The following is a 23,979-nucleotide window of genomic DNA, read 5'->3' as shown; positions in this document are numbered from 1 at the left end:
ATCAGCCGTCTCATGCCATCATTCAGTGCCTATGGAACCAAGAACAGGTAGAACCAAGAGCTCTTTTGGTCTTTTTTCAATACTTGCAGTCTTTACCACATGACAGATTTAGACTGAAGTCATCTTAAATCAACCTCCCTGCACAAAAACTACCAGATAAGGTCATGCAATGTTCCCTGAAAACACCACATTGACCTTCAACTACACAAAAGCTACTTATAACACTATATGAAATCCTGCCAATACACACACCACACACACACACACACAGCTTTAGATCCAGTGGCCATACCCCAGAGCCCTCCCAAGTAGCCTTCCACTGTGAAATGTAAACAGTGCTTCCTGAATGTGTGTGTGTGTGTGTGTGTGTGTGTGTGTGTGTGTGTGTGTGTGTGTGTGTGTGTGTGTGTGTGTGTGTGTGTGTGTGTGTGTGTGTGTGTGTGTGTGTGTGTGTGTGTGTGTGTGTGTGTGTGTGTGTGAGAGAGAGAGAGAGAGAGAGAGAGAGAGAGAGAGAGAGAGAGAGAGAGAGAGAGAGAGAGAGAGAGAGAGAGAGAGAGAGAGAATGGGCCCATACAGAGTTTGCTAGCCCAGCTGTCCCTGCCATAACCCAAGACTTGAGAGGCAGCACAAGCGCCGCAAGACACAAGCTGGAGGGCCACTGTATTCTATCACCTCCTCCCCCCAGGCCTTCTACCCAGCCCCTAGCTACCTTCCTTCCCTTTGTTCAGACTTCAGGGCAGACGTCGTCAAGCTGAGCACACAAACGAACGCATATGAATGTCTGCTCTCATCTTCATCAGGCCCCCTCGGCCAACACACATCACATTTACTACGGCTATTTACCAAATTACATTTCACTTTCGTTTGTCCTCTTACTCCCCCTCTACGTTCCACACAAGATCTGGGAGCAGGGACTGAACCTAAAAGCACAAACTGCTACTCATCTTTACATGGGGGTGGCTGTGGAAATGTACTGAAACAAAGGACAATTGCAAGATAAGAAAAAGAAGTCTCATTCAATTTGATATAAACTTTCTTTGTAAAGTAAATACTGTAAAATGTATTTTGAGTTTTTGTGATCTCAAATAAAACACCTGCCCCTTCAATTACTCCAAAACACTCTCCTTTGGATTCACTGTTATTTCATTTATTTTATCATTGCACATGTTACCCTAGACTGACTCTTGATTTTTATTTTATTTTTTATTTGATTTAACTTGGCAAGTCAGTTAAGAACAAATTCTTATTTTCAATGAGGAACAGTGGGTTAACTGCCTGTTCAGGGGCAGAAAGACAGTCAGCTCGGGGGTTTGAACTTGCAACCTTCCGGTTACTAGTCCAACGCTCTAACCACTAGGCTTACCGCCCCATGGCGCTTTGCCTAAACAGTTCCATTAACTCATTCTAGAAGTCTTTCATTCTGCCAACCACCAATCAGCCCTGATAGGTAATATGCTGCAGTGATGATGACTGTTCAAAGAGTGAAGTCATAGTTAAACTTCTCCCTTGTGTGAGTAATTGTTTGTGTGTTTCAACTGCATACTCACATTTCTTGCATCCATAGAGTGGAAACATGTCCGAACAGGCTCTTTTCTTTGCTTCTGAACACCACCCTTGAAAAAAAGTCCCTTTTAAAACACACAGACGCCGCCCAAATTCCAGTTGTGAGAGGTGCTGAAAAGATTTGGGTTTCAGTGTGATAAACTTAAGAGGACATTGTAAGACAAACAAAGCGCCCTCTCATTCTTAGAGAATACATGGGGTCCTTGTTGACAGGTGTGCAACACCACTCTATAATATAGATGGAAATCTAGAGGTACTAAGCCATGGACCTAGCCCCCATTTGTTTTAATGGAGCAAGTGACTTGCGAAGAAGATTTTCTGTTAACTAGTCCTTTATACGCTTTGTGTGTAGTTTGGTCCTTCAACTTTCGCCCAAACACACACAATCTGTCTTAAGGATTATTTAAGTGATTAACAATGACTGATAGAGGATTCAGCAACCAGAACAAACTCAATAGAAATCACTGACAGAGGCGGTGGCTTAAATTTTACGTTTCATCAAACTGGCAAAGGTTCATCATTGACTAACTATGTGTCTGGGCACACTAACCGTGAGAACTGTCCAAAACAGTAGGCACATTTCATGTGAGCATTATACAAAAACTCCCCGACCTTCACAATAGTGCTCCACCTCTCTGTTTGCTCAAAGCACGAGAGGTGCAAGAAAAGCTGTGGGTCTGGGTGTGGGAGAGCCTGAATGACATGGCGTTGATGCTGCCGCTGTTCGCTGACCCTCGAAATGCAGGCCCAGCCCCCAGTGTGAAGTGTCTTTGTGTTGGCAGATCCCAAAGTAGCAGGGAACCAGCAGAGAGGGGGGGTGGGAGAGTACCAGCCGGGGGAGGGGGGAGGGGTTCAACACTCTTCTCTAGCAGGACGCATGCTCCATAGGAAGATTAAGAATACTTTATTATAATAGATCATTTGCATACCTCCCGAGGGCGTTAACCTTTGACACCTCTCTAGCACCACTGACAAACTGACAACAGAAACCGCCTCACTCAATATCGGAACCTTTCAATACACGAAGCAGATCTTGCAGACAGAAGAGTGTAAATAACTAGAAGCCTTTTTATGAATACTCAGATGCAATGTTCTCCATGTGCATTGAATGTCCACATTTTCAATTTAATCAATATCTTATTTTTTTCCAAATGATTTTGAACCCTCTCATTGAAACATCCCAAATGAAATTACACTTCTTTGAAAGAAAAAAGTGCATACAGATTTTTTTAAAACATGCCATTGACATACACACTGTTTCTCACTTCATAGGCCTCCCGGGTGGCGCAGTGGTTAGGGGCCAGCTGTTTCCTTATTTTCCACTTACTTCATTTGCAAATAAATTAATTTAAAATCCTACAATGTTATTTTCTGGATTTTTTTTCTCATTTTGTCTGTCATAGTTGAAGTTTACCTATGAAAATTACAGGCCTCTCTCATCTTTTTAAGTGGGAGAACTTGCACAATTGGTGGCTGACTAAATACTTTTTTGCCCCACTGTATCTTATTGATTGCTGACCACCCAAGAACATTGTCCATGACTACAACAGAATAATCATATCTCCAGCTTAGAACAATCCTTGCTGCTTGCTGTGTGATCTGCAGCCTCCTTATCTCACTTTCTTGAAGCTTCCCCCAGACCACAGAACAGCACATTAGTTCACCTGACTCCACATTGATGTTTGTTTTCTTTGCCTGAGAGTTTTTCCCAGTAGATACTTAGCCATCCTTCTGCAAATAAGGTATTTGTTTTTTGTTTTATACATTTGCAAAAATGTCTTAAAATCTGGTTTTGCTTTGTCATTATGGGGTATTGTGTGTAGATTGATGCAGATTAATATTTTTTTAATCCATTTTAGAATAAGTATTCAAACCCTTTGCTATGAGAGTCGAAATTGAGCTCAGGTGCATCCTGTTTCCATTGATCATCCTTCAGATGTTTGTACAACTTGCTTGAGAGGATCTGCAGAGAAGAATGGGAGAAACTCCCCAAATACAGGTGTGCCAAGCTTGTAGTGTCATACCCAAGAAGACTCGAGGCTGTAATCGCTGCCAAAGGTGATTCAACAAAGTACTGAGTAAAGGGTCTGAATACTTATGTAAATGTAATATTTCTGTTTATTTTTTTCATTTCCATAAAACAATCTAAAAACCTGTTTTTGCTTTGTCATTATGGGGTATTGTGTGTAGATTGATGAAGGAACATTTGAATTTGATCCATTTTAGAATAAGGCTGTAACGTAACAACATTTTGAAAAAGGAAACGGGTCTGAAAACTTTCCGAATGCACTGTATAGTCCAAAGTGTACTTTACTTGTTAACACATGTTTAACCAACAACATTCCTTCTTTTCTGTTGTATGATTATTGTCCATGTATGGTAACATAAGACAAGACAATGTCTGTCTTCTTCAGTAGATTTTTCTGTGTCTTTGTGAGGACGGCTGTCTATGTTTGGCTCTCAGCTCAAGGGGCTCTCCTGTCCAAGTACACGATGCCTCACAAAGAGGACTTGACACTGAATTCCTTCAGATGAGAGTTGCTAGGTGATGCCATTGTTCATGCCTTTTTTGTGTCCCCATATTCATACCCAAATTCTAAAGTTCTTTATGAAGGCCATCTCATTAGTAGTCACATATTCATACCAGCACACCCCTCCACTTGACCCCTCCCTTTCCTAGGGTGGGAAAGACCTGTTTTAAATAAGATGGTTTGTGGAAGATGCTTCCATCTACTTGTAAGACTGTCCAACAAGATAAATACTCTAGCTTGCTCATTTTTCAGAATCTTAACACCTCAAGATGACCACAAGTAACAACCACTGGTTTCTACACTATCATTTTCGCTCTTAGCGAAGTAGTACTAGTAGTAGGTGAAAAGAAAAAATGTCACATTATAAATCATGTTATTAATATTGATAAGGATATAAGAATATAATACAGATATAATCCATATTCAATGAACTATTCTGGGGCAGGGGACGAGGTGTGTGTGTATGTGTGAGCGTGTGTATACGTATGTGTGGTGTTGTGAAAGAAATGTACAAATAGACATAGTACAATATTGCACATTTTTTCTAAAAGCTAAATACTAAGGGGAGAGCCTACAGTCGTTTCACTGAATGTACATCCTCACTGCACAGGTAGTATAATCTTATGATTTGACCCCACCTCTACCGCATACCATATATGGATTGTGCCCACATTCCAAAGGCGGAGCTCATCATGCCACCTGTTTTTCTATGGAACTTTCGGCTGAAACGAAGGGCGGTTGACACCGGTAGTGCTCACAGAAGTTCGGCGATATTACGAGATCAGATCAGAGAGGAATTGCCGTTAAAAGTTTTTTTTAAAAATGGATTTCCATCGTGTTACTTTTTATTCTTTGTTTTTTTATGTATTTATTAACCATATATTTATTACTCTTCACGCGAAAGAACGTACGTACTCTATTTTTCGTTCTAAAATGCGATTGTAAAGAGCCTTGCTTTGTGTTTTATGAGTTGGGGGATTGGGCTGTGACATGGTATTCTTGAAGTTTTGTAATATTCTTGCAATATTGTCTATATTACAGTGTTATACAGTCTTTTTAAACAGTCTTTTTCCTCCAATATTTATATTTTCTGTTCAATGTATTGCTTTTTCTATGATATTGTTGGCTATCTTTGCTACTTTAAACATGCAATAATGATACTTTTCATTATTCTTAATTTATACAACTTGGTAATTAATGGTGGTATTTGATCATGATTTAAAGGAAGCAATTTTACTTCACAAAGAGGACTTGACACTGAAATTCCTTCAGATGAGAGTTGCTAGGTGATGCCATTGTTCATTCAAAGTTTTTAGTTTCAGTATCGGAGTGGACAGCGTCTTGTACTGACGGGAAAAGGGATGGGAGTGTAGGCTGTGATTGACTTGCATGGGTTCTTAGAGATGTTCCCAACAATTTTCACTCCCTTTATCATGCTATTTAACTTCCCATATTTTCCTCTGCCTTTTTCATGCAAACACGGGGGTTGAAGGACATAGTAATTCATAGTTTACTTAAATGGACATGGCTTATTTGATGTCCTCTTGAAAACCGTGGATGACGTATTATTGGGCCTATTTGGTGAATCTAGGCCTGGCAATTTCTAGCAGGCTACTTTAATAATTGTTGGCTCAGAGAAACACAGTCACTTTTATAATCCAGTTTACTTGTAGAGTACATCGCTTATTACACATGTTCAATTTCTTATAACACATAAGAACTTATGCCTATTATTTTCTAATGAAACAGCTCCTCAAATGAATTAAGAATGTTTACTAATAGTGCTTTAAAATGATCTCTGTAGAGGTGCTGCTGGATATGAAAGCTTCGGGAGGCGAGTTGGGATGGTTGACCTGGCCATATGAAGAAGGGGTGAGTAGTTACCATACCATATAGTGAGAAAATATAAGGATTGCAGTAGTCTAACCAGATGGATGGTCTACACATGATACACCAGATGGTGTGAAAAGTAGGCTAGATGTCACGTCACACAAGGTAGATTCCAAGCCACATTTTGAATTGCACATTTCTGAAAGGTCACATGCAAGACATTCTCTCCGCTCTCATTCCTTCAGAACAGTTTTCTGTGAAAGATGGAATGAGTAGCAGCTCGCAAAGTTTTGTCAAAGCTAGCCTACACTGGTTTTAGAGCAACCCTTTCATAATACAACTATGAATATCATAAAATGTCAGCGTTAGAGCTGCATTTGAATTTACAGGACAAAAGTACATTTTCTAACTGAAAATAGCCAACAGGTTGTCATCATTCCAACAATATTCCCCCCAAAACTTTTTGTTGTTGTTGCTGTGGTAATATACATTTGGGAGGTTCCTGTCAGACAAACTAGAACACAAGACTGATGGAAGGGAGACTGGTTGGAGGGGGAGACAGGCATTCCTCTATCTATAGTAGTGTGGTTGACGGTCTTAAAAAAGCAACAGGACGTGGCCAGCGTCAGTGCGCTAACTGCTGTTCTTTTGTTACCGTGAAGTTTACAGATGCATTGCATTCTCTACGTATTGGGTAGGATTCCTCCCTATTTTATGATGTTTGGTCTATTCTCATCAAACTTCCTCAAACTTATGAAACACATTTACATTTGACTTTGGAGTGGATGTTTTAATAATGCACTTTGTTCTTGATCTATATCTATCTTCTCTTCCTTCTCACACTCTTCCTTCTCACACTTGGAATAAAGCACTCACTGTGCATGGTCCAATGAAATATGCCTTTATGGAAGCCATCTGAGGGGTTAAATGATTTCATGATGGTCATTCTTTTAAAGCCCTGTGCTTAATTAATGGATTCCTTAAATCTTGCTACCATGCAAGCATTTCCTTATTTTCCCTCTCTTTAAAACAGACTTAATCACAGCCAATATTGCTGCCATGACTTTTCCATGAACTTATAAAAACTCATTTAACTGCCATAATGCTTGGTATTCCACAAAAGTATTTGTTTTAGTGTTATGTCTGTGTCACACAGGCACCCACGTCAGTTTGTGGAAACCAACACACGTAGTGAGCAATCCACGCATCCAGACCAAATCCTTCCCTGGCGTGTGGAAGAAAAGTAGCAGGAAAGCTTGAGCAGTTTATAGGCTTCTCAGCAGGCAGACAGTTGTTTCATCAAACAGCAACTGATCCTTGACGAGAACATAATCCCCTTAATCTTATGCTCATTCTCTTAAAACCCTCTCTCTCCTTCCTTCACTTGTTGTGTCTTGCCCTGTACATTGTCTTAAACTAAACCTATGTTCTCTCTCTGTTTCAGTGGGAGATAGTCCAGACAGTGGTGAATGGCTCCCTCCTCTACACTTACAGTGTGTGTAACATCGACGCGGGTGAGCAGGACAACTGGCTCCGAACCACCTTCATCCAGGGGCGCCCAGGGACCACCCGCGTCTCTGTGGAGCTGCACTTCGTTGTGCGGGACTGCAACACCTTCGACGGCACCTCGCTCGCCTGCAAAGAGACCTTCAACCTGCACATGTTCGAGGCCGATGTCGACGTGGGCACCAGCTTCCATAAGGGCCAGTTCCGCAAAGTGGCCACCATCGCGTCGGATGAAATCACGCGGGGCCGCGGTGTGCTGAAGGTAAACGTGGAGACACGGACAATGGGCCCTCTATCCAGGAAGGGCTTCTACTTGGCCTTCCAGGACATGGGAGCGTGTGTGGCACTGCTCTCTGTGAGGGTGTACTACAAGACTTGTCCATCTACCGTGCAGAGCCTGGCCGCCTTCCCAGAGACGGTAACAGATGCCCTGAGGGAGGTGGAGGGAACATGTGTGCAGAATGCCGTGAGCCAGGCCACCCCACGCATCTACTGCACCGCTGAGGGAGAGTGGGTGGTGCCCGTGGGACAGTGCCAATGCCGCGGAGGCTATGAAGTTGTTGGAGACTCCTGTCAAGGTAAGACTACAGCCAGGCTTCACGTAATGCATCTCCCTGCACACCCCAACCCCCTACCTGTTGTAATGTTGGGTGTTAGTTTTCAACAGCAGCTGTATTTACAGAAGTGCAAGGACTAACCACCACCCTGGCTGGGTCTTTAGAAATGACTGCACACTGTGCACAATAATGTTAATTGTGATTTAAAACATCTCAGAGACATGAATGTTAATTTGGATTTAAAACACCCCACAGACATGAATGTTAATTTTGATTTTTAACATCTCAGAGACATGAATGTTAATTTGGATTTCAAACACCTCACAGACATGAATGTTAATTGGGATTTCAAACACCTCACAGACATGAATGTTAATTGGGATTTCAAACACCTCACAGACATGAATGTTAATTGGGATTTCAAACACCTCACAGACATGAATGTTAATTGGGATTTCAAACACCTCACAGACTTGAATGTTAATTGGGATTTCAAACACCTCACAGACATGAATGTTAATTGGGATTTCAAACACCTCACAGACTTGAATGTTAATTGGGATTTCAAACACCTCACAGACATGAATGTTAATTGGGATTTCAAACACCTCACAGACATGAATGTTAATTGGGATTTCAAACACCTCACAGACATGAATGTTAATTGGGATTTCAAACACCTCACAGACATGAATGTTAATTGGGATTTCTAACACCTCACAGACATGAATGTTAATTGGGATTTCAAACACCTCACAGACATGAATGTTAATTGGGATTTCTAAAACCTCACAGACATGAATGTTAATTGGGATTTCTAAAACCTCACAGACATGAATGTTAATTGGGATTTCAAACACCTCACAGACATGAATGTTAAACGGGATTTCAAACACTTCACAAACAAAAATAAAAGCAGGTCAGGTGTAGAATGATTTACAGGAATGAATGTAGACAAAACAGTGTAAGGTATTTGGACATGTTTTTGTTTGTTTTGACAGCAATGCCAAGAGATGTTTAGGATTGTAACACTATTTCCAAACATGATATGGGAGAGGGACTGCATGTGGGAGAATGTGGCAGAGGTACAAGGCAAAATTGAATTTTGGGGAAGTTTTGACTGCTGTAAAGAGCACTCCTGGTCATGAATCATTCTACCTGGCCAACATTTTCTTTCCACTGTGTTTGTCTCTCAGGACTTAGAAATGGGGTGGGGTGAGGAGGATACTGTTTTATGGACAATGAAAATTGTACGAGGGAAATCTGTTGTAGACTATAGGGGCATGAGGCATAAAAGTTTGTAGTTTAAGTAGGAATGTTGTTTAAGAATGCTCAAATGCATATAATCCAGATACATCTGTTTGTTTGAGGCAAGGGGACTGGTAGAGAGGCATTTGGTTTTTTAATGTTGTAGTTGAGAATCACTGAGAGTACGCCTCGATGGAACACATTGCAGTAATGAATTGAAATGTAAATGATTGTTTGCTCACATTGTTTGTATGAAAGTTGCCATGTCTTTGGTATTCCGGGGTGTGGTGTGATGAGCTATCAGGAGGAAACTGGAAAGGAGGGGGAGAGGGAGGGAGGAACATTACATTACTTTATGCTCTGTGAACTGGGGATTTCTGAAAGGAATTTGTTCACCCTCACGTCCCCTCCCGTACTGATTGGCTAAGGAGATCCATGTGACTTGATGTGCCAGCTGAAGAGTACCTGAGCAGTGTGTCTTCTCCACACAGCTATTTGTGTGCGTCCATAGCCATGGCTGAGGTGAACCACAGATTACAGGGACTGTGCCGTCACGCCCATCTCAGTCAGGAAGGTTATACTGAGTCAGTCTGTGGTTTATGACGGGACAAGTGGCTCCCTTGTTGAAGCCAGAGATCCCGGTCACCTTGGGTGGTATAATTACTTGGATTGTATCCCTTTGACTCCCTATTACAGTAAAATATAGCCAATAGGCTAGGCAACCAGGTTAGCTCATAGATCAGGGATCATCAACCAACTGAACAAAATATAAACGTAACATGTAAAGTGTTTGTCCCATGTTTCATGAACTGAAATAAAAGATCCCAGACATTTTTCTATACGCACAAAAAGCTAATTTCTCAAAAATATTGTGCGCAAATTTGTTAACATCCCTGTTAGTGAGCATTTCTCCTTTGCCAAGATAATCCATCCACCTGACAGGTGTGGCATATCAAGAAGCTGATTAAACAGCAAGATCAATACACAGGTGCACCTTGTACTGGGGACAATAAAAGGACACTCTAAAATGTGCAGTTTTGTCACACAACACAATGCCATATATGTCTCAAGATTTGAGGGAGTGTGAATTTGGCATACTGAGTACAGGAATGTCCACCAGAGCTGTTGCCAGATAATTTAATGTTTATTTCTCTACCATAAGCCGCCTCCAACGTCATTTTAGAGAACTTAATGACCCCAAGCATACAGCCAATGCAATGCTGAAATGGTTTCAGAACAAGAATGTGAAAGTCCCTTTGTGGCCCAGCCAAAGCCCAGACAAGAATTGAAAATCTGTGGAAAGACTTGAAGATTAGGGTTTAACGCCGCTCCCCATCTAATTTATGAGAGCTTAAAATCCCCAAATCCAGATGTGTCTCTTGTGGATACAGACATAACCAAGACGACTCAAAGCTGTAATCGCCGACAAAGGTGCTTCTACAATGTATTGACTCAGGGGTGTGAATACTTATGTAAATGAGACATTTATGTATTTCATTTTCAAAAACATTTCTAAAATATCTAAAAACTGGGGGCCAAACCCGGCCCGCAGGCCACCAGTTAGGGAACCCTGTCATAGATTGTTATGTTGTTACTGTACTACATTAAAGAGACATTTACATTTATCTTAACATTGAGAAAGTATTCCACCATACCATAGCTCCAAGTCTGAGGAAGGGTAACCTGAAGGGTCTGTTGGTTCCAGGCGAAGGGGAAGGCCAAGCTCAGGAATGTTCTATGTCCAGGACCGCTGTCAGTGCTGCTGTGAATCGCATCACAAGAGAAATGCCAAACAGAAGATGTATTTAAAAAATACATTATTGATGCAATTTCAATGTTGTTTGAGTTTCTTTGTGTATCATCACATTTGCTTGATATGATTTTACTGCTCACTGCATCCAAGCTTCTTGACATAGGTGTTTCAAAGAGCTGTCAGTCAAGGTGAGCTCATGAATATAAGCTCTCCACCACTCAGCCTGTCTTTTCAAGCTTCCTGATAGTAAGCCATGAGAGAGAAATGCCTTTTTACCTCAAATATTTCAGCATTTCTACCTCCCAAAAATATTATGGGTGATATTTTAGTCACTCAAAAGGCCATTTTACATGGGAATGACTGTTCGGGACCTTTAAAAAATATTTTCACAGTTGAATTCGGAAGTTTACGTACACCTTAGCCATTTAAACTCAGTTTTTCACAATTCCTTACAATTAATCCTAGTAAAAATTCCCCGTCTTAGGTCAGTTAGGATTACCACTTCATTTTAAGAATGTGAAATGTCAGAATAATAGTAGAGAGAATTATCACATTCCCAGTGGGTCAGAAGTTTACATACACTCAATTAGTATTTGGTAGCATTGTCTTTAAAGTGGGTCAAACGTTTCAGGTAGCCTTCCACAAGCTTCCCACAATAAGTTGGGTGAATTTTGGCTCATTCCTCCTGACAGAGCTGGTGTAACTGAGACAGATTTGTAGGCCTCCTTGCTCGCTTTTTCAGTTCAGCCCACACATTTTCTATGGGGCTTTGTGATGGCCACTCCAATACCTTGACTTTGTTGTCCTTAAGCCATTTTGCCACAACTTTGGAAGTATGGTTGGGGTCATTGTCCATTTGGAAGACCCCTTTGCGACCAAGCTTTAACTTCCTGACTGATGTCTTGAGATGATGCTTCAATAAATCCACATTTCCCTCCTCATGCCATCTATTTTGTGAAGTGCACCAGTCCCTCCTGCAGCAAAGTACCCCCACAACTTGATGCTGCCACCCCTGTGCTTCACGGTTGGGATGGTGTTCTTCGGCTTGCAAGCCTCCCCCTTTTTCCTCCAAACATAATGATGGTCATTATGGCCAAACAGTTCTATTTTTGTTTCATCAGACCAGAGGACATTCCTCCAAAAAGTACTATCTTTGTCTCCATGTGCAGATGCGAACCATAGTCTGGCTTTTTTTTATGGCAGTTTTGGAGCAGTGTCTTCTTCCTTGCTGAGCAGCCTTTCAGGTTATGTCGATATAGGACTCGTTTTTACTGTGGATATAGATACTTTTGTACCTGTTTCCTCCAGCATGTTCACAAGGTCCTTTGCTGTTGTTCTGGGATTGATTTGCACTTTTCGCACCAAAGTACATTCATCTCTAGGAGACAGGACACGTCTCCTTCTGAGTGGTATGACGGCTTCGTGGTCCCATGGTGTTTATACTTGCGTACTATTGTTTGTACAGATGAATGTGGTACCTTCAGGCATTTGGAAATTGCTCCCAAAGATGAACCGGACTTGTGTGGAGGTCTATAATCTTTTGATTTTTCCATGATGTCAAGCAAAGAGGCACTGAGTTTGAAGGTAGGCCTTGAAATACATCCACAGGTACACCTCCAATTGACTCAAATTATGTCAATTAGGTCATCAGAAGCTTCTAAAGCCATGACATCATTTTCTGGAATTTTCCAAGCTGTTTAAAGGCACAGTCAACTTAGTGTATGTAAACTTCTGACCCACTGGAATTGTGATACAGTGAAATAAACAATTGTTGGAAAAAACAAAGTAGATGTCCTAACCGACTTGCCAAAACTATAGTTTGTTAACAAGATGTTTGTGGAGTGGTTAAAAAACTAGTTTTAATTACTTCAACCTAAGTGTATGTAAACTTCCAACTTCAACTGTAGATATATCTATATATATATATTAAAAGAGGACAGACAGAAAATACCCAAACAGGCTTGACATGACAAACTTGTTCAGTTCATTATTATACTAATTTATAATACTGAGTCATATCCTAATTCTCTGTGCAGTCAAGCAGAAACACATTCCTGTCAATTGCAAGGGATTTATGTCTCTAAAGGTCCAGAGAATATGTTCTGGGAACGAGGTAGTAAAGGGGAAGGTTGGGCCAGGATGACTCAAATAAGATGGTTGTTCGTGACTCAGTATGAAGTCATTAGGGAGGGTAGTTGGTGGTTAGTGGACAGTTGGTGAGCGCATGAGAGGTTGGTCAGTTAGATGTGTGGAACTGCCAGGAACATAGTTAATTTAGGCAAGGGGCGGCAGGTAGCCTAGTGGTTAGAGCGTTGGACTAGTAACTGAAAGGTTGCAAGATCAAATCCCCAAGGTAAAAATCTGGTGTTCTACCCCTGAACAAGGCAGTTAACTTAACCCACTGTTCCTAGGCCATCATTGAAAATAAGAATTTGTTCTTAACTGACTTTCCTAGTTAAATAAAGGTTAAAAAAATGTTGTCAAGAGAATTAGTGTGGAGCAAAAGGACAGCTGTTTGCGAATGATATGCCACATGCAATGAGCTCATTGTTCCCACTCATTAGAACAATGGGCTGACACAGAAATCAAAACATAGATGAGATGAACAGATACATTACTGCCTCCACCACTCCATTCATAAAGAGAACCGCAGTATCCAAAGAGACTGACCAGGACAATGTGAGACATTATTTCAGGTCCCACTTTCAGTCAGTTATTTTTATTTTATTTCTTTAGTTTTTAAGAAAATGCAATTCATCAATAACAAACAACCACATTAATGTGTAATAATTCTGTCAAATTCATTTTTTAGTCTTGTAAAGTTTCACTCACTGAGATTCAAACATTCTCAGAGTGATCTTGAAAGAGTGCGGTCACTGATATATGCAGCGCACATGCCACCATTTTAGGGCTCTAATGAATAAACACAACATATTTATGGAACCACTCAGTCCAATCCCAGTCACAATAGATGAATAGGGGTAGGGGTGCTTTGATACTTGGCAGGAGTCCTGCTGTTCCTTCTCCAGATGAAACAGGCTAGCCCCCTTTTCTTATGCGTTCGTAGCACTATAAACCCCTACACTCCCAGAGTGATTCCCCAGAGAGAACTTCTGTTGGTACTTGCAACCCTAACCCATCCCCCATCCATCTATTCTTCTCAATCCCCCCTAATCAAACTCAAAACTCATCTCCATTGTTCTATTGTGGGGCTGGATGTTACGCAGCGGTCCTTCTGCCATGGTGGTTAAGTCACTGGCAGATCCCTCTTGTCCATCACAGGTCACCCTCTTCACTATAAGAGGCCCGATGAAAGACTTATCCCCTGGGGAGACATTAGAATAAAGGGTGAGAGAGGAGATCGCTTCTTAAAGTAAACATTCACATCGATTCTCCTAAAAAATGTGTATTGATTTAGGCTCCAACAACACGGTCGGTCAACAACATCTCCCCTTTAGCAGTTCTACTTCCTCCAGACTTCCTCTCCCTTGCTCCATCCTTGCATGTTGTCATTTGTCACCGGAGGAAGGAAGGAAGTACAGTTTCAGACTTGCAATCCTTGCATCCTGGTTTCTGTCCAATACAAACACACACACACACACACACACACACACACACACACACACACACACACACACACACACACACACACACACACACACACACACACACACACACACACACACACACACACACACACACACACACACACACACACACACAAGTTCCGGAATGGAAGGTACATTTTTTCTTCACATCCTCCAGGTCAGTTGAATATCTTCAGCAGTACCCATTTTGCTGTTTCCGTTAGGCTCCTCAGACAATACCCACACCAGCATTCACAGTGCTGATTTTGGAGTTCAAAGGGAAAGGTTGTATAGAGTGAACATCTGCTATGTTGAGTGTTTCCGTGGCATCCGGTTGACTGTCAGTGCAACTTGAGAATGGAACTTGAGGCGCAAAGGACAAGTGGAGGCAAATCGTCCGGAAAATCCCATTCCATTCTGTTAAAATACAAAGCCTCAGTGATTACAGTTTAACCACAGCCTGAGTTTCCTGTCAAGCCCCAGGGGACTGACAGAGATATCTTTTTAATGTATTGTAAACTCAATCACACACTCTTTCCCTTGTGTACGTGTGGATACTAATAATACTATAACTAATAAGCATCCTCCTGTTTCTTTCAGTGTGTGCGCCAGGCTCCTTTAAAGACTCTGTGTCCAGTGAGTCCTGTGAGGTTTGTCCTGAGAATACTGAGCCATCCACAGCCGGCGCCCTCCTGTGTCCATGTATGGAGGGATTCTACCGCTCCCCATTAGACCCTCTTATGTCAGCCTGCTCTGGTAAGAACAATGGCCAGATAGGCCTGGCTGTAGCTGACTATCACTAACAAAGGATTAGCCAATTCTACAGCCATTCCTTATTTTATCCTGTGTCCTCATAGGCGATACTGTCTTTATGTCATCATCATTGTTGATAGAGGGATCTGAGCGTTCTTCATCTGGTGTATTAACATGTGGAATGTCTCACAATAACTTGTCTACTTTCTGCCTCCTCCTTTAGCCCCACCCAGCGCCCCTCGTGACCTGGCCTCCACCACTCTGTCAGCGGATGGCAGGCTGCAGCTGTCCTGGAGCCCCCCACTGGTGACAGGAGGCCGCCGGGACATCTGCTACAACGTGGTGTGTGAGCGCTGCACTGGGGCCCTGTGTGTGCCCTGTGGAGAGAAGGTCCGCTTCCAGCCCGACCCCACGGACATCCAGGACACCGTGGTGACTGTTAGCCAGTTGGAGCCCCACCTCAACTACACGTTCACTGTAGAGGCCCGCAGCGGAGTGTCTCAGTACAGCAGCCAGAGACCCAGCAGCACCATCACCACCGCTCTGCATTGCACTGATCCCCCCAAGGTGACGTCCATCCGTCTGGAGGAGCGGAGCCCCACCAGCCTGTCTCTGTCCTGGGCTCTGTCCAGCCGAGCACCATCCCATATCACCCACCGCTACGAACTCATGTACCGCAGGAAGGTAAGACAGACAACTACACTCCTCCCTCTCTTCTCTCCATGTCAGTCACACATTAAACACAACATATATATAATAGTATTAGTATATCTCTATAGTGAATACCCTCTCAGTGCTCCTCTCCCTGTCCCATGCAGGAGGACGACAGTGAGCGTGATGTCACCACATACACAGTCCTGGTTTTGGACAAGAGTACGGTGCAGATCAGTGACCTCTCCCCTGACACGGCCTACGTGTTCAGAGTCCAGGCTCTCAGCCCTGAGGGAAACCCAGGGGGATACAGCATGAAGCATGTGTTCAAAACCTTGCCCATTGGTAAGTGTGGCCCTAGAGACACCACACTGTTCGTCTCTAATATAGTTTCAACTGTTCTGCCTTATTATTATTCGACCATGCTGGTCATTTATGAACATTTTAACATCTTGGTCATGTTCTGTTATAATCTCCACCCGGCACAGCCAGAAGAGGACTGGCCACCCCACATAGCCTGGTTCCTCTCTAGGTTTCTTCCTAGGTTTTGGCCTTTCTAGGGAGTTTTTCCTAGCCACCGTGCTTCTACACCTGCATTGCTTGCTGTTTGGGGTTTTAGGCTGGGTTTCTGTACAGCACTTTGAGATATCAGCTGATGTACGAAGGGCTATATAAATACATTTGATTTGATTTGATATTCAGGCAAGACGTTTTAAAATGTGTCTGTGGTTGTGTTTCAGCAGAGTCTCAGGTCCAGAACTACACAGGGGTTATGGGAGCTGTAGTAGGAGGAGGAATCATGCTGCTCGTCGTTGTAGTCCTTCTACTGCTGCACAAACGGTTAGAACACACTAATCCTATCATATCCCTCTGTCCTAAGATGTAGTTCACATTTGGTATCCCTCTGTCCATTTCAGTAATTTAGCAGATGCTCTTATCCAAAGTGACTTACAGTTAGTGCATTCATCTTAAGATAACTATGTGGGACAACCACATACTGTGTCTCAGTCATAGTGAGTAAATGTTTTTCTTAATAAGCTGATTGAGAATGTAATGCCATGTCATCTCTAAGAGGGTTTTTATCAGTAACAGCCAGAGTAGCTGTTAAAAACTGTAACTGTAGCTGACTGGGTCTGTGCCTGAAGATGATCCTGCCCTTACTGATATGACAGCCTGTCTGTATATACGAGTATAGGACGAGTCAACAACATCATCTGGATATGAGTTAACAGAATATGAACGTTTAAAAGTGAGATGTTCACTGGGCAGTTTAATTATACCTTACATAATAAGAATGTCTTAACATTGCATATTGTCTGGCCAATCATAATAGTGACTTTGCTTCCTAACAGGAGAATGAACTACCGTCACAGACAGGGATCAGAGGACCCCTACTTCTTCAGCACAGGTAGGAATCACAGCATCCAAGAAATACACTACATGAACAAAAGTATGTGGACACCGGCTCGTCGAACATCTCATTGCAAAATCATGGGCATTAATATGGAGTTGGTACCCCCTTTGCTGCTATAACAGCCTATATACTCTTCTGGGAAGGCTTTCCACTAGATGTTGGAACATTGCTGCTGGGACTTGCTTCCAATCTGCCACAAGAGCATTATTGAGTCTGGGCACTGATTTTGGGCGATTAGGCCTGGCTCGCAGTCGGCGTTCCAATTCATCCGAAAGGTGTTCGATGGGGTTGAGGTCAGGGCTTTGAGCAGGCCAGTCAAGTTTCACACCGATCTCAACAAACCATTTCTGTATGGACGTCGCTTTGTGCACGGGGGCATTGTCATGCTGAAAGAGGAAAGGGCTTTCCCCAAACTGTTGCGTTCAAATTTCCCTTGACTGGAATTAAGTGGACTAGCCTGAACCATGAAAAATAGCCCTAGGCCATTATTCCTCCTCCACCAAACTTTACAGTTGGCACTTTGCATTGAGGCAGGTAGCATTCTCCTGGCATCCGCTAAACGCAGATTAGTCCGTCGGACTGCCAGATGATTCATAACTCCAGAGAACGAGTTTCCACTGCTCCAGAGTCCAATGACGGCGGAGAAATTTGACTAACTGACTTGTTGGAAAGGTGGCATCCTATGACGGTGCCACGTTGAAAGTCACTTGAGCTCTTCAGTGCCAATGTTCTACTGCCAATGTTTGTCTATGGACATTGAATTGCTGTGTGCTCGATTTTATGCACTTGTCAGCAACAAGTGTGGCTGAAATAGCAAAATCCACTCATTTTAAGGGGTGTCCACATACTTTTGTATATATAGTCAAATTCCCTCTATTGGAACAGCGATGTGCATTACCAAAGAGATTATCTCCCATCTTCAATCTCCTCCTCAGATCAACTGAAGCCCCTGAAGACCTACGTTGACCCACACATGTACGAGGACCCCAACACTGCTATCCTGAAGTTTGCCAGCGAGATTCATCCCAGTCTTGTCACTAAACAAAAAGCCATCGGAGCAGGTAAATGTCAAACTAGTTTACAGTAATATTTTGAACAAATCTCATCGATCCCCTCCCCCAAGAAGAATGCTATGAATTCATATTATTCTCTGTGTGTTTCTGTTTCACAGGAGAGTTTGGGGAAGTGTACCGTGGTGTGATAAAGGCTCCAGGGAGAGGAGAGGTAGCTGTAGCCATCAAGACATTGAAGCCAGGCTACACAGAGAAGCAGAAGCAGGATTTCCTTAGTGAAGCCAGCATCATGGGCCAGTTCTCCCACCAGAACATCATCCGCCTGGAGGGAGTCATCACCAAGTGTGAGTTCCTGCTCTCAGACACTGTCTCAAATGACAGCCTCTACTGATTCACTGAATAGTCATTTATTGTCAGGTGTGTGCGTACTGGTAGCAAAGTCAGGTGCAGGAGAGCAGAGAGCTGTGAACAGGCATACACTTTATTGAGTCAGGAGAAACCAACAGACGACGCAACTGCGTCAAAAACTCCAGCCAATAGGCAAAAGTGCAAAACGCGCAAAACAGTCACAATAATTTATGTTTAACAATAGACATCTTCGTCAACAACACGGTATAAGCAAACCTGGCGCGTCAACAATTAACACGTAACACAAACAATTTCACACAAAGACATGAGGGGGAACAGAGGAATAAATACATGCAGTGTGATTGGGGAATGAAAACCAGGTGTACAAGACAAAACAAATGGATACATTAAAAATGGAACAGCGATGGCTAGAAAGCCAGTAACGTCGACTGTTAGTTATTATTAAGTTATTTACTTTATCTAGCAACATCCTCTATTTCCCATCTCCACCATACTGTGCCTCTTTTGTTGACATGAAGTACTACATTTGTACCTCTTTATAACTTTCTTCAAGCAGTCAAGCATGCCATGATTGTGACAGAATACATGGAGAATGGAGCGCTTGACAACTATCTAAAGGACCACGATGGGGAGATTTCCTCGTACCAGCTGGTGGGCATGCTGCGTGGCATCGCGGCCGGCATGAAGTACCTCTCTGACATGAGCTATGTTCACCGAGACCTGGCTGCCCGCAACGTTCTGGTCAACAGCAACCTGGAGTGCAAGGTGTCTGACTTCGGCCTGTCCCGCGTGCTGGAAGACGATCCTGAGGGCACCTACACCACCAGCGTGAGTCAAACATACATTGTACTGATATTAATGTATGGAAACAGTGGGGGTATTACTATGCACTTAGTAGCCTTCCTATGTCTTTACTTATAATTGGTTACAAATGATTGGTGATGTTGACAGACACTCACTCCGCCTCTTAAACCTTTACATTAGTAATAGCCATGCCTCTAGTGAATACATTCCCTTCAGTCTCTTTCTTATGATTAGTTATTGTTGCTATTCTTTCAGGGAGGGAAAATCCCCATCCGCTGGACCGCCCCAGAGGCTATCGCCTACAGGAAGTTCACCTCGGCCAGCGACGTGTGGAGCTTCGGCATAGTCATGTGGGAAGTCATGGCCTTCGGAGAACGACCCTACTGGGACATGAGCAACCATGAGGTAGGCCCTACTGGGACATGAGCAACCATGAGGTAGGCCCTACTGGGACATGAGCAACCATGAGGTAGACCCTACTGGAACATGAGAAACCATGAGGTAGACCCTACTGGAACATGAGAAACCATGAGGTAGACCCTACTGGGACATGAGCGACCATGAGGTAGTCCTACTGGGACATGAGAAACCATGAGGTAGGCCCTACTGCGACATGAGCAACAATGAGGTAGTCCTACTGGGACATGAGCAACCATGAGGTAGACCCTACTGGAACATGAGAAACCATGAGGTAGACCCTACTGGGACATGAGCGACCATGAGGTAGACCCTACTGGGACATGAGAAACCATGAGGTAGGCCCTACTGCGACATGAGCAACAATGAGGTAGTCCTACTGGGACATGAGCAACCATGAGGTAGACCCTACTGCGACATGAGCAAACATGAGGTAGGCCCTACTGGGACATGAGCAACCATGAGATAGTCCTACTGGGACATGAGCAACCATGAGGTAGTCCTACTGGGACATGAGCAACCATGAGGTAGGCCCTACTGGGACATGAGCAACCATGAGGTAGTCCTACTGGGACATGAGCAAACATGAGGTAGGCCCTACTGGGACATGAGCAACCATGAGGTAGACCCTACTGGGACATGAGCAACCATGAGGTAGACCCTACTGGGACATGAGCAAACATGAGGTAGACCCTACTGGGACATGAGCAAACATGAGGTAGACCCTACTGGGACATGAGAAACCATGAGGTAGGCCCTACTGCGACATGAGCAACAATGAGGTAGACCCTACTGGGACATGAGAAACCATGAGGTAGACCCTACTGGGACATGAGCAAACATGAGGTAGACCCTACTGGGACATGAGAAACCATGAGGTAGGCCCTACTGGGACATGAGCAACCATGAGGTAGTCCTACTGGGACATGAGCAAACATGAGGTAGACCCTACTGGGACATGAGCAACCATGAGGTAGACCCTACTGGGACATGAGCAACCATGAGGTAGACCCTACTGGGACATGAGCAAACATGAGGTAGACCCTACTGGGACATGAGCAAACATGAGGTAGACCCTACTGGGACATGAGAAACCATGAGGTAGACCCTACTGGGACATGAGAAACCATGAGGTAGGCCCTACTGCGACATGAGCAACAATGAGGTAGACCCTACTGGGATATGAGCAAACATGAGGTAGACCTTACACTTCATCTGTCACATTTCCTTCACTCCCTTCCCTGTTTTATGGAAATAACAGAGCGCTGTGGGTAAACACAAGGCCTCTGTGATGCATCATCTCTGGGTATTTATCCTGGGTGGAGTGTTTAAAACAACCCTCTAAGGGCCTCTAAGTCAAAATAGTTCCCACAGTCCTCTTCACATAAAACTGTTAGTGCCCACATGCATTTACACAACACATAATCTTACAGTCTGTTGGTCTAGATCATAAACACTAGCTCTGTGAGACATGGTCTAAACCCCGCTTCTTCCTCAGGTGATGAAGGCCATTAACGAGGCCTTCCGGCTGCCTGCACCCATGGACTGTCCATCCACCGTTTACCAGCTGATGCTGCAGTGTTGGCTGCAGGACCGCTCCAAACGACCTCGCTTCCCAGACATCGTCAACATCCTGGACAAACTGCTCCGGAGCCCAGAATCTCTGAAAACCATTGCTTACTTTGATCCCCGGTAAGATGCGAATGAATGAAGCTGATTTCCCCTGGACTTGACAGTTGATTTTTTTCAATCACATACTGTGAATATAGCATTTACTTACCAATCTATTTCCCCGTTTTTTTCCATACAGTGTGTCCATCCGCCTCCCCAGCACCAGTGGCTGTGACGGCTCCCCCTTCAGGTCTGTGCCGGAATGGCTGGAGTCCATCAAGATGAGTCAGTACACTGAGAGCTTTGCCTGCGCTGGAATCACAACCATGGATCAGGTGCTATCCATGAGACATGAGTAAGTACTACACATATACAGTAACCACGCACCAGCCTCACCACATTACATGAGCTTAGTAGGGACACTGCCACATTTGAAAAATACAGTAAGAGTATTCAGATCTTTGTTAAGCATTTGTTGTCCGGTATGCCACACTCTCATCTATGGAATGCAACACTCTCATTCATCAAATGCCCCTCCCTCATACCATTCCTCACTGCCCCACCCTATATAGCACCACTGGCTGTATCATGTCCGAGTAGGAAGTTTTAAATGCAATCATATTTTATCATGTGCTACCTATTGGTTTGAATGTGAAACATTTTCCTAACAGCTCCTGTCTCTATCTTTCTTCTCTCTCAGGGACATCAGGAACATTGGCGTGCGGTTACCAGGTCACATGAAGAGAATCGCCTATAGCATCGTTGGACTTAAAGACCAGACCAGCTCACTCAGTGTTTGCAGTACAGTGTTTGCAGTGTGAGACCCCCAATTTGAGATTCCCCAAAATAGGACTGCACTGACCACCTTATCCCACTGTCACATTGAATAGGGAAATGGAACAAGTTGGGTTGAACATGGCTGAGCTACGCTACTTTAGACTGGTCAGTGGCATGACTGAAGAGGACCTTGCCTGCCAGCCACTCAGCAAAGACGGGCATGTAAAACCATTACATGTCAGTCCTCCATGACAAGAGACCCGGAGAGATGTGGTTAAAGGAGAAGTAATGTGTCATATATAAATCACTTTTTATATTATCAAGTATGGAAATATAATGTCAGATAGGAAACGACAGGCTTTGGATGAAGCTGTATGAGACCTGAGACCTTTTTTCTCAACTGGAAGTCTGAAAAACAAAAGACATTCAAGCTAAGGCACTCCAGGACTGGGTCTACCTCCTCCTCAAGCACTCACTTATTCCTCTAGTCACTTCTGGACTTTCATAAAGATTTGAGGCTTTGACGTAACAGATAGATAGATGAGAATGCCAATCTACTCAAATGACAGGTTTATTGGTCTTCTGAATTATTCCAGTCAAGAAATCAAATACTTTTTCTTTCTTTTTGATTTTGTAGGTTCCATCCTGTCTGCAATCCACCTCATATACTTTTCTCTCATACATTTTGAAATAGTATTTTTCTTCCGTTTACAGTTCGTCTCCATCTACTCTTAGTGGTTCTTCCATTATTATTTAATATTTATTTAATATTTATTGTATTTTTTTAATTAATGACACTGCTCTGGCACGTTTTTAGAAATATAGTTTTCTGTTTCAATAAAATCATTGTTTCCTTGTAGCAGAAAGGAAACATAGCAGAAAATAATATCAACTACTGTACATTGTAGTTATACTATTTATTCACTGGATTCTCAACATAGCTCACTGTAATATATACTGCTGTACATATCATTCTAGGTATATATATTTTGTGTAAATATGCATAGATTGCATTAGGATTAGTAATACAATGTCGTTTGGGTTCACTGGATTGGTTCTGATATTTATGATTTCTTGTTTGATTATTATGTGTGTGCTTGTTTGACTTTTTGCATTGTTAAGGAGCTAGAAACAAGCATTTCAGCACATGAAACATTTAGATTTGATAAAAAAAACACAGGCAAGAAAAAACTGTTTGATTGAAATAAACATTTTTGGGGGTATTTCCTTGACAACCACCCTCCAGTTGGCGATAAGCACATTCAGCTTCGATGTCAGTTATTGACTACCATTGCAGTCTGGAATGTTCCATCTCTACTCTACTTCATCACATATGTATCATCTGTTACTGAGCCCCTGCTAAATTCATTCTCGCTGTATCTCGGGCTCAATATTAATTCCTCTTCAATTAATTGTTCACTTGTAATTTTGAGTAGGACAGTAATTACAATGTCTCTAAATGTAATATTGACACATCTATACTGAATAAAAATATAAACACAACATGTTTTAGTTCTGTTTCAAAAGCTGAAATAAAAAACAAAAAGCTCCTCTCACAATGTGCACAAAGAATTTGGCAGTACGTCCAACAACCG

At 42.9% G+C, this 23,979-nt stretch overlaps 1 protein-coding gene across 11 annotated transcripts; it reads left to right on the top strand.

Moving 5' to 3' along the window:
- Positions 1–4,821: 4,821 nt before the first annotated feature.
- On the top strand, positions 4,822–23,887 carry LOC118388281 (ephrin type-A receptor 2-like). Of its 11 annotated transcripts, none has more exons than XR_008144216.1 (17): positions 4,822–5,001; positions 5,899–5,966; positions 7,369–8,008; positions 15,176–15,331; positions 15,552–16,012; positions 16,147–16,324; positions 16,720–16,819; positions 17,332–17,387; positions 18,329–18,454; positions 18,565–18,750; positions 19,332–19,603; positions 19,835–19,984; positions 20,081–20,144; positions 20,208–20,238; positions 20,303–20,429; positions 20,651–20,937; positions 21,034–21,136. XR_008144216.1 is itself a non-coding variant. In XM_035777167.2 (15 exons), exons 1-15 carry the CDS (start codon positions 4,917–4,919, stop codon positions 22,426–22,428), a joined length of 2,946 nt encoding a protein of 981 aa, XP_035633060.1. In that variant the 5' UTR covers positions 4,822–4,916; the 3' UTR covers positions 22,429–23,887. The 11 variants fall into 11 exon arrangements, 2 of the variants coding, with proteins under 2 accessions (XP_035633060.1, XP_035633059.1); XR_008144215.1 differs by having other exon boundaries at positions 20,049–20,144; XR_008144219.1 differs by lacking the exon at positions 20,208–20,238 and having other exon boundaries at positions 20,049–20,112; positions 20,239–20,429; positions 20,811–20,937.
- The last annotated feature ends 92 nt before the right edge of the window (positions 23,888–23,979 follow it).

Source organism: Oncorhynchus keta, chromosome 10 (genome assembly GCF_023373465.1).
Source record: "Oncorhynchus keta strain PuntledgeMale-10-30-2019 chromosome 10, Oket_V2, whole genome shotgun sequence".
NCBI classification, from domain to species: domain Eukaryota; kingdom Metazoa; phylum Chordata; class Actinopteri; order Salmoniformes; family Salmonidae; genus Oncorhynchus; species Oncorhynchus keta.
This window is presented reverse-complemented; position numbering and strand designations above follow the sequence as displayed.